Below are 14,951 nucleotides of genomic sequence, written 5' to 3' on the forward strand. Positions count from 1 at the left end.
CAAACCCACCCCATATTCTGTGAATATGGAAGGCTAGGGCTCCACAAACCAAATTTCTCCTTTGACGGCGGGCTCCCTGTTAAATACTGCCAATGGGGAGGGGTCACTAGAGGGAAACTGAGGGAGAAGAACCTCACTCCTTTCTGTTTCCTTGCTGTTCCTGGCACTTATCACCTTAGCTCTTCACCCTGGCAGTAGCAGTTGATTCCTGAATCCTGTTTTTTCCACACTCCCAGAACCATCATGCTTCCTCAGATATAGCAGAATCAGCTGGCCATGATATCCTCTATTTTATTCTGTAGACGTCCCCTACAGGGATGGTCCCAGCTCCAGAGTCCTTTCCCTGGGCTCCTGAGGTATCAGTGAAGCTGGTGGTAGCTACTTCCTGCATCTCTAGCTCCACGGTACCTCAGTGTTCCCTTTTTGTCTTTTCTGTCTTCTGGTATTTATTTAACCAGTTCTATTTATTAAATTATGTCTGTTAAAATAACTGGCATGATTTCTTTTTTTCTGACTGAACCTTAACTGATACATACAGAAAGTACCAGTCAGACTTCTGAGGGAATGAACAATGGCTCATTACCTTATGTCCAAACTGAATTCTTTGGGCTCCATGATAACATAACACAATATAGAAGTAAGTATACTTTTTTTTTCTGGGGCAGTGTCACCTGGCATGCAAGATCTTAGTTCCCCGACCAGGGATTGAACCCACACCCCCTGCAGTGGAAGCATGGAGTCTTAATCACTGGAAGTCCCACTTTTTAATTTTTTTTAATTATTTTTTTATTGAAGTATAGTTGATTTACAATGTTGTACCAATCTCTGCTTTGCAGTAAAGTGACTCAGTTATACATATATATATCTGTATTCTTTTTTTTTATATTCTTTTCCATTATGGTTTATCCCAGGAGATTGGATATAGTTCCTTATGCTATACAGTAGGACCTTGTGGTTTATCCATTCTAAATGTAATAGTTTGCATCTACCAACCCCAAACTCTCAGTCGATCCCTCTCCCTCCCCCACTCCCCCTTGGCAACCACAAGTCTATTCTCTATGTCTCTGAGTATGTTTCTGTTTTGTAGGTAGATTCATTTGTGCCATACCTTAGATTCCACATATAAGTGATATCATATGGTATTTGTCTTTCCCTTTCTGACTGAGAAGTAAGTATACTTTAAATAGTTACCCATTTTCCAAGCAGAGCTCTTCTTTCTTCAAATACCTACAATAAATAAAAAAAAGAATGGAATGATTTCATATTTCACGGTTCAAAATACCCATTACAAAAAAGACATCATTAAAGTATCAATAAATATTGACAGGCTTTTCATTATATCTACTGAGTATAAAACAGATTTTGTACCTGAAAAGGTACTTTACTTATATTTTTTTAATATTTATTTTATGTATTTATTTGGCTGTACCAGGTCTTAGTTACGGCATACGGGATCTTCGTTGCCGCGTGCAGGACCTTTTCTTTTTTTTTTTTTTTAGTTGCGGCATGCGGGATCTAGCTCCCTGACCAGGGATTGAACCTGGGCTCCTTGCATTGGGAGTGAGGACTCTTAGCCACTGGACCACTGGGGAAATACCTTTACTTATTTTTAACTTGGGCAAAGTTTCTTTTTTCTCAGTTTCTCCATGTGAAATAATTCATCTTGAAGAAGAAATAATTTTTTAAAGGCAAGAAATAAGAAAAGCTGGGAATTCCCTGGCAGTCCAGTGGTTGGAACTTCGCGCTTCCACTGCAGGGGGCACGGGTTCAATCCCTGGCTGGGGACTAAGATCCCACAAGCCACTTGGCATGGCCAAAAAGAAAAAAAAGAAATAAGAATGTAATTGTGAAGTGAAATCATTTTTGGAATTTGAAAGGAGATGAAAAAACTGACAAAGGAAAAACAGGAAAATGGAGAACCTCCCCCAAATATATCAGCATCAATAGTATACGAACCTGTGAAATTTATGAGTGAGTGGCTCTGTTTTTATATTTCCATGAGTTCACATATCAGGGGGTGTACATGACTTATATGTTTGTAGGATTAGAAACTTGCATATGTGTGCCTCTGGGCTTACAGCTCAGTGTTTATCTGTATAGGTTTGTCGTTATATACTATTTAGGATAGAAACCATGTCTTAGTCACCTTGCAGTGCAGTGCAGAGTGCTGTACAGGGCATATTAGAGGGACTCATGTTTGCTGGACTAAATGAATGTGATCGTGACAAATGAATATCCTTATGAATGTATCAGTACAATGTGAGTGTATTTCGAAACTGGTTTTTCTGAGCATCAGTCATTTGTATATTTGAATGAGTGAGGAAGGGACAACTAATGTGAGAATGTTTGGCGGAGGAGGGAGTTCTGGGGAAAGGAAGTAAGAGACAGCAGTGAACAGATGTGAATGTCTCTCTCACTCCTACACTACACCCTCTGTCAGCTTTCAGAATTGGACCTGATGTTTTTCCCTTCCTCTTGGCACTATCTAAATTCTCTCACACTGTTAAGATCATTCCTATTTGGAAAGTAGCACAGGCCTATTTCTTCCCTTTTGTGGAGGAGGATGAGGCGCTGGCTTCCTTCTTCCAACAGATATATTTTCCTTCCTTTTTCAGACTCTCAAACTCTACTTTCAAAGGGCATACGACACGGAGATTGAAATAACTTGTTCAACAACAACCTCAAGGCCTGTAAAATGTCATCTTTGCTACTAACCCCGGAACCTCATACATCACAGGCAGACACTTTTTATACTTTAGAGAAGAAGAAAAAGAATACCATTCTTGGGTTTCCCTGGTGGCGCAGTGGTTGAGAGTCCGCCTGCCAATGCAGGGGACACGGGTTCGAGCCCTGGTCTGGGAGGATCCCACATGCTGTGGAGCAACTAGGCCCGTGAGCCACAACTACTGAGCCTGCGCGTTTGGAGCCTGTGCTCCGCAACAAGAGAGGCCGTGATAGTGAGAGGCCGGCACGCTGCGATGAAGAGTGGCCCCCACATGCTGCAACTAGAGAAAGCCCTCGCACAGAAACGAAGACCCAACACAGCAAAAATAAATAAATTAATTAATAAACTCCTACACCCACTATCTTCTTTAAAAAAAAAAAAAGAATACCATTCTCCCTTTCCCCCTAATTAACTGCGACCTGGGCTACTAAGACCCTCAAATAACGGCAACAGAAACTCAGAATTTCTAAATGAAAATAGAAGAGCAGACTTCCCTGGTGGTCCAGTGGTTAAGACTCTGCACTTCCACTGCAGGGGGGCGCGGGTTTGATCCCTGGTTGGGGAACTAAGGTCCCACATGCCCCAGGTGCGGCCAAAACAACAAAATAAAACAACAACAACAACAAAAATAGAAGAGAACCTAGAGAATACAGAAGACTGAAAAATCAGGATTCAAATATTTCCTGAACCCTTCTCTTGTGTCTAACCAAATCCTATCAATCATCTAATTCCCAGCCCAAGTCCCTGGCACCAGCACGTTTCCGGCACCCGCTGACCTCACTCCTCCCAACTCCTCCTCCACTTGCAGCCCATGATCCACCTGGACTTTCTAGGGTTTGCAATTGCCTGCCAGGTGATTCTGTTCATTTCATTTTCCCGTGTAGATTACAACCACTTTCCCTTCTATGCTCCACAGGCTCCACCGCAGGCTCTCAACAAACACCTACTGATGGAACAACAACAACAGTTTCAGATGTCGTAGAATTTTAGAGCTAAAAGGAATTCTAAGATCTTTTTGTTCAATCCCCTGATTTTAGAGGGGATAAGCAGAGGCCCAAAGAGTTAATCATTGGTTCCAGACTGTCTGTTCAGCTCAACTCTATACTTGGTTCCTCCCTAGATCCCTGGTCTTCCCTATCCCGACCTCCAGCCCTACGTTCTCCTTTTTTTTTTAAAGCTTATATTTAGTTGGACAGATTGATACATGTGTTATTTATTTAATTTTAAAACTTATTTGGCTGTGCCGTGTCTTAGTTGTGGCATGCGGGATCTTTGTTGCAGCATGTGGGATCTTTAGTTGTGGCATGTGGAATTTTTTGTTGCAGCATACGAAATCTAGTTCCCTGACCAGGGATCGAACCTGGGCCCCCTGTATTGGGAGTGTGGAGTGTTAATCACTGGACCACCATGGAAGTCCCAGCCCTATATTCTCAGTGAACCGCTGCTCACACTTTGGCCTGACAGTGGGAAGAAAAAAAGATTAGATCCAAAGACCACAACCTCCTTTCAAAAGGAGGTTGGGATGCCCATCGTGGTGTCCAATGGTAACAGGGGGCATTGGAAAGAAAGGGGCACTGACTTGAAGGGGAGAGGAGAGTCAGCAAGAAGGTGGCAGGAAAGGAACAGGGTGGGAGGTGGAGTGTTTAGAGAGCCAACAACCAAGTCTAAGCAGGATCCAAGCAAATCCAGTTCTCTACCAAAAGGCATTTAGACCCAAGTGGAAACTGATGAGAGTAAAGGGGGAGAGGAGAAACACCAGACAAACTCAGATCTGGTTCTGACTCTGCCCTTCACAAGAAATATAATTTGGGACAAATTATTTAATTGTCAGGTCCTCAGTCAGACTCAGAATCATGTATTCTCTGGTTTGGAGCAAGTCTTCCTTCCAAGGATTTGCAATCAGGTTTTACATCTTTAAGAGCTGGGAAGGGGGTGGAGGGATAAATTAGGAGTTTGGGATTAACATATACACACTACTCTATATAAAATACATACCCGACAAGGACCTACTGCATACCACTGGGAACTATACTCAATATTTTTAATAACCTGTAAGGGAAAAGAATCTGAAAAAGAATATATATCTATTTGTATAACTGAATCAGCTGGCTGTACACCTGAAACTAATACAGCATTGTAAATCAACTATACTTCAATTAAAAAAAAGAGCTGGGAAACGTATCGCTTCAAGCGGAAACGTTAAAGTGGGTCTTCTTTCCTTGCAGAATGCTGTAGTCTGTTTACATCACAGTTTACTCAGAGCCTGCTGTTAAGTCAAAATCCCACGGTTGTTATTTTAGTCTGTTGACACTGCAGTTCCATATTTTACCATGTGACATCATTAAAGTTAGGAATAAGACATTTCGGGGCTCCTAAATTATGACAGATGTATGGTAGTTAGGTGCTTTTTCTCAGAACACCCTTTTAACGTGTACTGTACTACACGTGCGAACCATACTCAAAAAGAAATGTTGATCATTTTCAATTAAAACACTGGATGGCAAAGAAATACATACTTTTAAAACATTCCTTCTCTCAAAGTTCACAATACCTGAATTATTTTATAATCTGTTATATTTGCCTAAACTGATGATGCTATTTTTTTTAGGTGTTTACATTCGAATTCAATATCTATGCTTAAAGCCTGCTGTGAAGTTAAAACCCTGTGACTTTCAGTCTGAGACAGTTACGTATTTCACATTTTACTACAGAGCAGAAAAAAGGCAAAATTAAAAACCAAAAACAGAACCTCAAAATTACGCTGATCATTGGTGACAAAACGCCCTGTTTTAGAAATACAGGGTAGCCCTTGAAGTTATTGTATGGACACCTTCTGCCGAGCTGTATCCTTGGCCATCTATTTTTAATCCTTTTCACACAGTCAGAATGTTAGATCTGGAAGGGACTTTTGAGGTCATCTGACCCGACCCACTCATTTTCCAAAGGAAGGTAGTAAAGACCAGAGATGTAAGTGACTCACTGAAGTCAAGCAGGAGATTATTAGTACAGCTGATCTGGAACCTGTATTTTCAATTCTCAGAGTTTTTGTTCTTTGTTTGCTTTTATTTATATTTGTTTTTTGAATTGTTTTAAAATCTGAAATATTATTGCACTGTATAAAGTAAAAACCAAAAACTCTTCTAACAGACCTCCCTCCCACCTTCCCATGCCATCCAACTCTTTGGGGGAAACCACTATTAATAGTTTGGTATATACATATCCAAATTCCATGGGTGTGTCTATGTACATTAATACACAGACATATGGGTATATACACAAGATTTTTAAAAAAAAATTTTTTTTGGCCACACCGCGGCATGTGGGGTCTTAGTTCCCCAACCCGGGATCGAACCCACACCCCCTACAGTGGAAGTCCACCAAGATTTTTTAAAATAATTTTACTCCAAACTAGAACCTAACTAAACCAAAATAAAGCAATTTTGGAATAAAATGGGAGTTCTGAACAACAAAATAAATATCATCTTTAGAAATTATCATGAAATTTGACAACAGCTCTTCAGGAACCAAGATAAGGCTGTGTCATGCTTGCTATGATGCGCGGCCCAGATTCCCCTCCAGGATTGAAGGATTTATTCCCCCCAACTCTTGGGAGTGCTGCTGGCTGACAGCCGTGAGCTGGAGAGATCTGCCTTGACTAAGATCCCATCCACTGAATGCTCAGTGTGGAAGTATAAAGGCCAGGCCCCCTGATGCAATGCAAGACTCTGAAGGATCTTTGGGGTGTCCTACAGGGTCCATGGAGGCCTTGTTGCAACTGCCTGACAGCCCAGCTTCTTCCTCTGCCCGAAATCTACATCCTGTTCTTCCCTCCCCACACCTCCCCAGGTATGGATCCCGAGAGCCTTCCCCCATCAACGCCCTACATGCCAATCTCAGAGTCTGCTTCTCCAGTAACCCAACCTGCAACAGGCAATCAGACAATCAGACAATCAAGATACATTTTCTCCATGGCTGCTAAATCGATGAAGACTTCTCATTTTTCAAAGAAAATTTCCGAAAATCAAGACATCCAACGAATACGTATTTCAATTCAAGTCACTTTTTCACGTGCGTAAAACCTTTACAATTCTATGAGAAAATGTATTTCAAAACTAAACACTGGAGTTTCTGGGGGCAGAAAGCAGAGAAGCTGCTATATAAACTGTTGGAGAACTAAGAGCATTGCAAACAGGTGCACAATAAATAATTGTTGAGCTGAATTAAAAAAGACTGTCAATAGACTTGCTTTTTGCTCATGGCTGGGTAAAGGCTGGATTTCTCTCTCTGCTTCTCCTTTTGTTTCTCCTCGTGCCTCCTTTTTTTTTTTCTATTTCTCGATCTCCTTTCCTCACTTCCTTTATCTTTTTCCTTTCCAGTATCTCTCCCTTTTACTTCTCAGTATTCCGATCACTATGTTGGTTCCTCTGTCTCTCTCCCAAATTTGCTCATGTTCTGCATCAAATGAGTAGAAACAGGAAAGTCCTGAGCAGAAGGGGTCAGGATGGACGCTCCAGCTTTGCCAGAGCAATTAGCATAGCTGTTAGTTCAGAGAGGCAAAGGGTCAAATCCAGGCTAAGGAAGGAGAGACGTGGGGACAAGAAGGTCAGAGTCAATGAAGGAGGTCTCAGTGAGTACAGTTGACCTCTGACTCCATTCTTTGTGCTTCAGGAAACACATCAGGCTCTGGAGATGCAGAGAGAAAAGACAGAATCGCAACCCTTAACACATTAGGGTCGGGACTTCCCTGGTGGTCCAGTGGTTAAGACTCCATGCTCCCAATGCAAGGGGCACGGGTTTGATCCCTGGTTGGGGAACTAAGATCCCGCAGGCCGCACGGCACGGCCTAAAAAACAAAAAAGAAAAATCATATAAAAACACATTAGAGTCAAGTGGAGAAGTCGGTAAACAGTCATGAGAGGAAAGAAAAGCAAGGGGGATTAGGCTTCCCCGAGAAATGACATTTCAGGTAACTCTTACAGGAGGCCATGAGGAGGGCACTACAAAGGCGTGGAGGGGATGAGAGAGCTTGGCCCAGATGTAGGATGAGAGGAGGCAGAGGCAGGGCTTGAACTGTGATGCTGGTTGAGTCAACTCATGAAGGGTCCTCAGTGCTATGTGTGGGGCGGGGGCTGGAATTTACCCTTTGGAGCAGCGTGTTATCAGTCTTACTTAATAGGATTAGTTAATAGGATTAGTTTGGTACTTCAGAAAGATCATTCTGGGATCAGAAGAGAGGATGGATTGCTAGGGATAGAGGCAGTGAAACCAGTTGGGGGGGTTACTACAATGTGCCAGGCAAAGGGTGATGAGGGCGTGAACTGAGAATGTGGAGCTGGAGGTATGCAGTGAAAGGAGAAAAGGGGTCCGGATGAAGAGACCTAGGAGGAAGACTCAGAGCTGCAAAACAAATTGCATGTGGGAGTGAGGCAGAGCAGTGGCAGACACTCCTTCCTGAGCTTCTCACCGCCTAAATATCTTGAAATGCCAGGAGTGCAAGGTCCTGACTGCCCTTTTCTTGGGTCATTACTCCAGGCTGTGCTGGCAGCAAGGAACCTTGAGGGGTGAGGTACTAACTCCCTTTAGAACCAAGAGCAGCCTTGCTAATGCTCAGTATCGAAAGCAGTGGATTCCCTGGGCCCCTTGTTCCTCAGCTGTGGTGCAGACCCACTGTGTGCGTAGTATTTATCTGGGTCTCTGCGTCACCCCTGTGGCACAAGGTGGGCCAGGAGAACCTGTGCAAACATGATGCTCACGCCCCTTGCTGCACTGTAAGAAAGTTCTTTGTCTCTGACCCAAGCATCTCTTGTCTTCTACTGTAAAACAGTAGTGACTTTGCCATAAGTAACAGGCTAAGTTATTAGCTTGTAAGATGGGGAAAACCAAACCCTGGACCCAAGAGGGAGAAGGAAGATTTGCAGCTTGAGTGATTTGGTGTAAAGTGATGCCCTTCCTTAGGGGGAGGAACTGGTGTGTAGGAGCAAGATAATGAGGTCAGTTTTATTGATGATCGTAATTTACTGTCAACTAGATATGGTCCTTGTATATAAGTATTGATATAGGAGCTCACAGACCTGTTGGAAATTCTGCCCCTAATTGAAGCAGGAGTAGAAATCCCCAGAGGTTGGCAATCTCTCATGCCCACATGATACCCAGCTGTCCACACTTGCAATGCTTTTTCTGGTGTATTCTGCTGGCACCTCCCCAGAACGCAGGTGGCAAATAAACTTCTTAGGAGAATCCCAGTAATGTGAGTAATCAGCTGACATTGACTCATTTTATTTACTTGGTTAAATGTACAGCTTTATCCAGTAACCTCAACTCTAGCAAGAAAACCTATTTTGGGGGGAACTCCTCACACATCACCCCCTCCTCTTTCATTTCCGGTGGTTCCTGCAAAGAACCAGTGATAGAAGGGAAAAGGCATTTGGGGTGAGAGAGAGGAGGAGTGACAGTGGAGGAAAGAGCAAATCTAAGACCTTCCTTTCTAGGCAGGAACTCTGTGTCTACTGCCAACCCTGGCCATGTAGCAAGCGTTCAGTTAAAGTTTCTGAAAAAGTCCTTCATTTTGTTTTTTTATCCATTACACAGTCCTAAACAATTAATGTTTATATTTTGATAACCAAGATTTTAATACTATTTTTTCTTTAAGGTGTGGACCCAACTGATAAAATAGCTCTTATCACTTACCCGGTTATTCAAAAGCTGATGGTTTAGGGGTGTCCAGGTACTCATCTTTGCCTGCATTTTGGGACCACCTATGTTTTTTGGAGGTGCAAATGCCATCATGAAATAACTGGATATTCTTCCATAAGAAAAACTATACCTGTAGAAGAAATGAATCATATAATCTTCAGAATACTAAAAACACTAATACCATATAATCTTTTAGTACGTTGGGACCAGGGAATGGGAGGGCTAACATTTATTGGGAACATTTTATATGTCAGGAACTTTTATGTTTGCTCAATTAAAACTCGTAACAGGGCTTCCCTGGTGGCGCAGTGGTTAAGAAACCGCCTGCCAATGCGGGGAACACGGGTTCAAGCCCTGGGCCAGGAAGATCCCACATGCCACGGAGCAACAAAGCCCATGTGCCACAACTACTGAGCCTGTGCTCCAGAGACCATGAGCCACAACTACTGAAGGCTGCATGCCACAACTACTGAAGCCCGCACGCCTAGAGCCCATGTTCCACAACAAGAGAAGCCACCGCAATGAGAAGTCCGCGCACCGCAACGAAGAGTAGCCCCTGCTTGCCGCAACTAGAGAAAATCTGCGCACAGCAAGGAAGACCCAACACAGCCAAAAATAAATAAACAAATAAATAAATAAATAAAACTCATGACAATCTGGTGAGGTGGTGGGTTTTAGCTCATTTTACAGATGAAGAAAATGAGGCTCACTGAAATAATACTCTCTGCCCAAATTTATACAGACACTAAGCGGAGAACTGGAAATCAGACCCAGGTCTATTTAACTCTGCTTGATTTTCATTGAACCATGGGAGAAATCCAGAATCTCTCCTAGCTAAGAACATACCATATCGGCCAGAAAGAAGAAGTATTTATAAAATCACAGTGCAATATGAAAACACTCTATCTTTGTCCCTTGTGACCTTCTTCCTCCCCTCTTATCTTTCTGACATCTAGGTAACAAGGGTTCTAGCTTGATACCATATTTAAGAGGTAGAATGGTACAACAGATAAAGCCAAGACTTTGGATACAGACAGATTTGGGTTTAATGGGGGAAATGTGCTGTTTTTAGATGTCCAGTACTAAATATGTCTTCCTTCATTTGATTAAAGCACTCTAGTTTCCATTAGGAATTACTTTTCCCTCATTATTTAGAGTCTGCTCTGTTGGTTAATCAAGGTGGCCTCCCCCTCCCCAGTCATGAGACCAAGCTAGGCCAGTTTACTTTTTTTTGGGGGGGGGGGCTGTACCACTCAGCTTGTGGGATCTTAGTTCCCTGACCAGGGATTGAACCCAGGCCCACAGCAGTGAAAGAGCCAAGTCCTAACCACTGGAGCTGCCAGGGAATTCCCCTAGGCCAGTTTACTGATGCTGGCTTATCCTTAGTTTACAGCTGAGGTGGTCATTCAAAGTACCATAGGTGCCCTGAGCAGACTAACAAGCTGTTATTGCTGCCTCAACCTTCGGAAGCCCCTCGTCCTTTCTTACTCATTTTGTAAGCCAGCTGATACAATAAATCAATCTCCTCTTTAGCTTCCATTAGCTAGAATCTATTTCTGTTGTTTGCAACCAAAACTTTTTACCTTATACAGTTTGGATCCTGGTTCTAAAACTTACTAGCTGTGTAACTTTTTGCAAGTTATTGAATCCATCTCAGTTTCCTTATTTGTAAAATAAGGGTGTGCATATCTACCCTCAACTGCTGTTGCAAAGGTTTGAGAAAAAAGGCTCAAGCAGAATGCCTGACAGATGAGTGGTCTTGATGAGTAGAATCCCTGCAGCCTTTCTTAGAACTCCCTGTCATTTACAGAGTGCCTCAAAGCCTGTCCTTTAGAAGCCCACAACAAAATATTTTAAGGTGAAAAATATTTAAAGCAGACTGATGGTATTTTCAGTATGTATCCTCCATGTTTCTGCTTATTTGTGCTTTTCTTCCTCTCTGTAGGTAGATTTCACATCCAAGGAAGTGGTGCTGAGTGAGGGGGCTAGGACTTACTTGCCTGCTTGATTTCTGGGCTGCGAAAATTACAGCAACAAATACTGGACACCTCTTTAAAAAAAAAATCACTAGTGTTTAGCTGATAGAGGATTCCCCAAATGCTAGATCTGAAATTTTGAGGCTCTCACTTGACATGTAATATTCTCTCTCAGGTTTAAGTTAGAGCTGAAGATAAAGCCAATGTTTTAAAATCTCAGGGTTTTAAAGGTAGACAGTATCTCAGGGTTTTAAAGGTAGACAGTATCTTCCTACAGTTTTTTGCTGTCACCACTCCACTGGCATAAGGGGGCTCAGATCAGTCCTTATATTCTTAGCTCCAAACAGCTATGTTGCAAAAGGTGTAAGAAATGATTTCATTACAGTGTTATTAATTGGCAGCTATAAAAGTACACGTGAGCAGGCAAATTATAGGTACAAAGCATGGTCACTGAATCTAGATCTGCCCAGTTAAAAATCACATATTTCTTTTTTGTTATTGTTATTTATTCATGTTTGACCTTTCTTCTCTTTAAACCAATTGGTTTTTTCTCTGTTTTATTTTAAATTTTTATTTATTTATTTTGGCCGCTCTGTGCAGCTTGTGGTATCTTAGTTCCCTGACCAGGGATTAAACCCGGGCCCTCGCAGTGGTTAAGAATCCACCTACCAGTGCAGGGGACAGATTCGATCCCTGGTCCGGGAAGATCCTACATGCCGTGGAGCAACTAAGCCCGTGTGCCACAACTATTGGGCCCGCGTGCCACAACTACTGAAGCCCATGTGCCTAGAGCCAGTGCTCCACAACAAGAGAAGCCACCGCAATAAGAAGACTGTGCACCACAACGAAGAGTAGCCCCCGTTCGCTGCAGCTAGAGAAAGCCCACACTCAGCAACAAAGACCCAATGCCACCAAAAATAAATAAAATTTAAAAAAAATTCTATAAACCCAGGCCCTCGGCAGTGAAAGTGCGGACCCCTAACCATTGGGCTACCAGGGAATTCCCTAAACCGATTGTTTTCAATTTCTTTTTTCAGGGCCATAAAACTCTTTGAGAATATGATGAAAACTCCTGCTGTAAGCTGAGAAACTCTCTCTCTTTCCAGTTTGTGTAGGAAACAATCTGACTGATTCTAGGCACAATTTCTGATTATGACAAAGTAGTTTCTCTAGGGCCTCCCCAAGGCCTTACACTGGTTGTTTTCTTTGTCCTGGGTCCTCAGAGCTAGAAATTATTTGAATTAGGCTTTCTTCAAATCAACTTGAGGAAAGTTTGGTTTTCAGGAGATGGGCCAGGCCGGGAGAAAGAGACCTCTTGGTAATAGTCTTGCTGAAGCAGGCAAATGGAGGTGCCCTGCTCTGTCTTTTTACAGTTTTTCCTCCTCCATCCATTCTAGAAGATGGGCACCGTGCATATTTGCACGCCCACACCGGTTCACAGTATAGACCACTCAGACACTTTTATACAACATACATAAAAATAACAAGACAAAGCAAGTTGTCTTCCCTCCTTCAACATACAAAGCTTGCTGTTGCTTTTTTTTTTTTTTTTTTCGGTACACGGGCCTCTCACTGTTGTGGCCTCTCCCGTTGCGGAGCACAGGCTCTGGACACGCAGGCTCAGTGGCCATGGCTCACGGGCCCAGCCGCTCCGTGGCACGCGGGATCTTCCCAGACCGGGGCACGAACCCGCGTCCCCTGAACTGGCAGGCGGACTCTCAACCACTGCGCCACCAGGGAAATCCACTGTTGCTTTTTTATGACCTCTTTTCCCCTTAATGGCTGTCGTTGAATGTTCATCTTTAATTTTTCTTTGGATAAAAAGGAAGAAAAAGGGCTTATGGCCCTTGCCCCCAATGTGTGGTTCTAGTTCCATGTTTAAAGGCAAAGATAGTTCCTCTGGTAAAGTTCCAGTGGCCACGTACTTCCAATCCCATCTTCTAAGCCATTCTTCACACTGTCACCATTATTCAACTGCACTAAGGACCTTATTAGGCCTGTATTAGAAGTACAAAGATGAGAGTCTTGGCTATAATGGAGCTAAAAGTCTACTGCTAGAGAGGTTTCTTTTTGTGTTTGTTGTTTTCTTGACAAATAAAAAAGGTATATATTTAAGGTATACAACGTGATGTTTTAATACATGTATACATTGTAAAATGCTTACCACGATCAAACTATTTAACATATCCATCACCTCCCATAGTTACCGTTTGTGTGTGTGTGTGTGTGTGATGAGAATACTTGAGATCTACTCGTTTAGCAAATTTCAAGTATACATTATTATTAACTATAGTCACAATGCTGTAGATAGGGTCTCTAGAACTCATTCATTTTATAACCAGAGGTTTGTACCCTTTGATCAATAGCTCCCCATTTCCCCACCCCCCCAACCTTTGCTAATCACCACTCTCCTTGGGAGGTATTTTTAAAAAATACCTGTCGGGGCTTCCCTGGTGGCGCAGTGGTTGAGAGTCCGCCTGTCGATGCAGGGGACACGGGTTCGTGCCCCGGTCCGGGAAGATCCCACATGCCGCGGAGCGGCTGGGCCCGTGAGCCATGGCCGCTGGGCCTGTGCGTCCGGAGCCTGTGCTCCACAACGGGAGAGGCCACAACAGTGAGAGGCCCACGTACAGCAAAAAAAAAAAAAAAAAAAAAAAAACCTGTCATTTTTCAGCTCAAAAACCTTCAAAGGCTTGATAATGGCTACAGAATATCCAGGCTTCTTAGCATGCAAATCTAGGTCCACTATGAACTTACCTCCACCTACCTTTTCAGCCTCATCCTCCTTTCTCTCCCTTCATGCACTATCTGCCCAGACACACTGAACTTCAGATCACAGAACATGGTACAAAACTGATGCTTCTTTGCTTATGTGGTTTTCTGACACTGCTCACCTGAATCCTAATCTCAGTAGTACGTACGTAATGGGTGCTCAATAAATATTTGTCAACTGAATGAATGAATACAACAGTGGAGGGGAGGCGGTTTAAGGATTAAGACTAGTGGAAGGGAAGGATAAAACTCAACATTAGGAACTGACCACTGGTATTAAACTCAGGACGATCGGATTTTTATTTGGAGTTTACAGAGTGGAAGAGGATTGAGTTTCTATACTAACATACATCTCACCCATTGTACATTGCAGTATCATCAGAGGAGATCAGATATTATCAGGAAATTATCAGGAAAGAGGGTATGGTTAGACTTAAATATGAATTCATCTGATATTCAACTAGGTAGAAACAGAAAAACTATAATACCGTGCAAAGAGCTAGTGCTTGATAGGCATAGAAACAATTATTTGTTGGTTGTTAATTTCAGAAATATGAAGCATCTGTCACTTGAACTGCAGCTGAAACGGAGCAAAATGTAATTCCCGGGGGGGCACTGCCAAGGTTTGTGAGAGACCCAGGAGGATCTGAGAGAGGAGCTCTCAAACGAAAGTCTCCATCTTTTTCATGCACTGCCCACTGCTCTCACCTCTTTTGGTTCGTCTTTCTCTTCAAGCCTCTGGCGCTGGTGTTGCCATAGTTGCTGTTTCTTTGACTCTGTCTAGC

At 42.8% G+C, this 14,951-nt stretch overlaps 1 protein-coding gene across 3 annotated transcripts in view; it reads right to left on the bottom strand.

Moving 5' to 3' along the window:
- The window catches only part of FBXO16 (F-box protein 16), a 57,084-nt gene extending 42,133 nt beyond the window's left edge, over positions 1–14,951 (bottom strand). For all 3 annotated transcript variants that reach the window (XM_060013611.1, XM_060013609.1, XM_060013610.1), the window contains exons 1-3: positions 14,875–14,951; positions 9,413–9,548; positions 1,192–1,227 (exon numbers count right to left, since the gene is read on the bottom strand). In XM_060013611.1, the coding sequence (XP_059869594.1) occupies positions 1,192–1,227; positions 9,413–9,511 (135 nt within the window). In that variant the 5' untranslated portion in view covers positions 9,512–9,548; positions 14,875–14,951. The remainder of the gene's footprint in view (positions 1–1,191; positions 1,228–9,412; positions 9,549–14,874) is intronic.

Source organism: Delphinus delphis, chromosome 6 (assembly GCF_949987515.2).
Source record: "Delphinus delphis chromosome 6, mDelDel1.2, whole genome shotgun sequence".
In the NCBI taxonomy this organism is placed as follows: domain Eukaryota; kingdom Metazoa; phylum Chordata; class Mammalia; order Artiodactyla; family Delphinidae; genus Delphinus; species Delphinus delphis.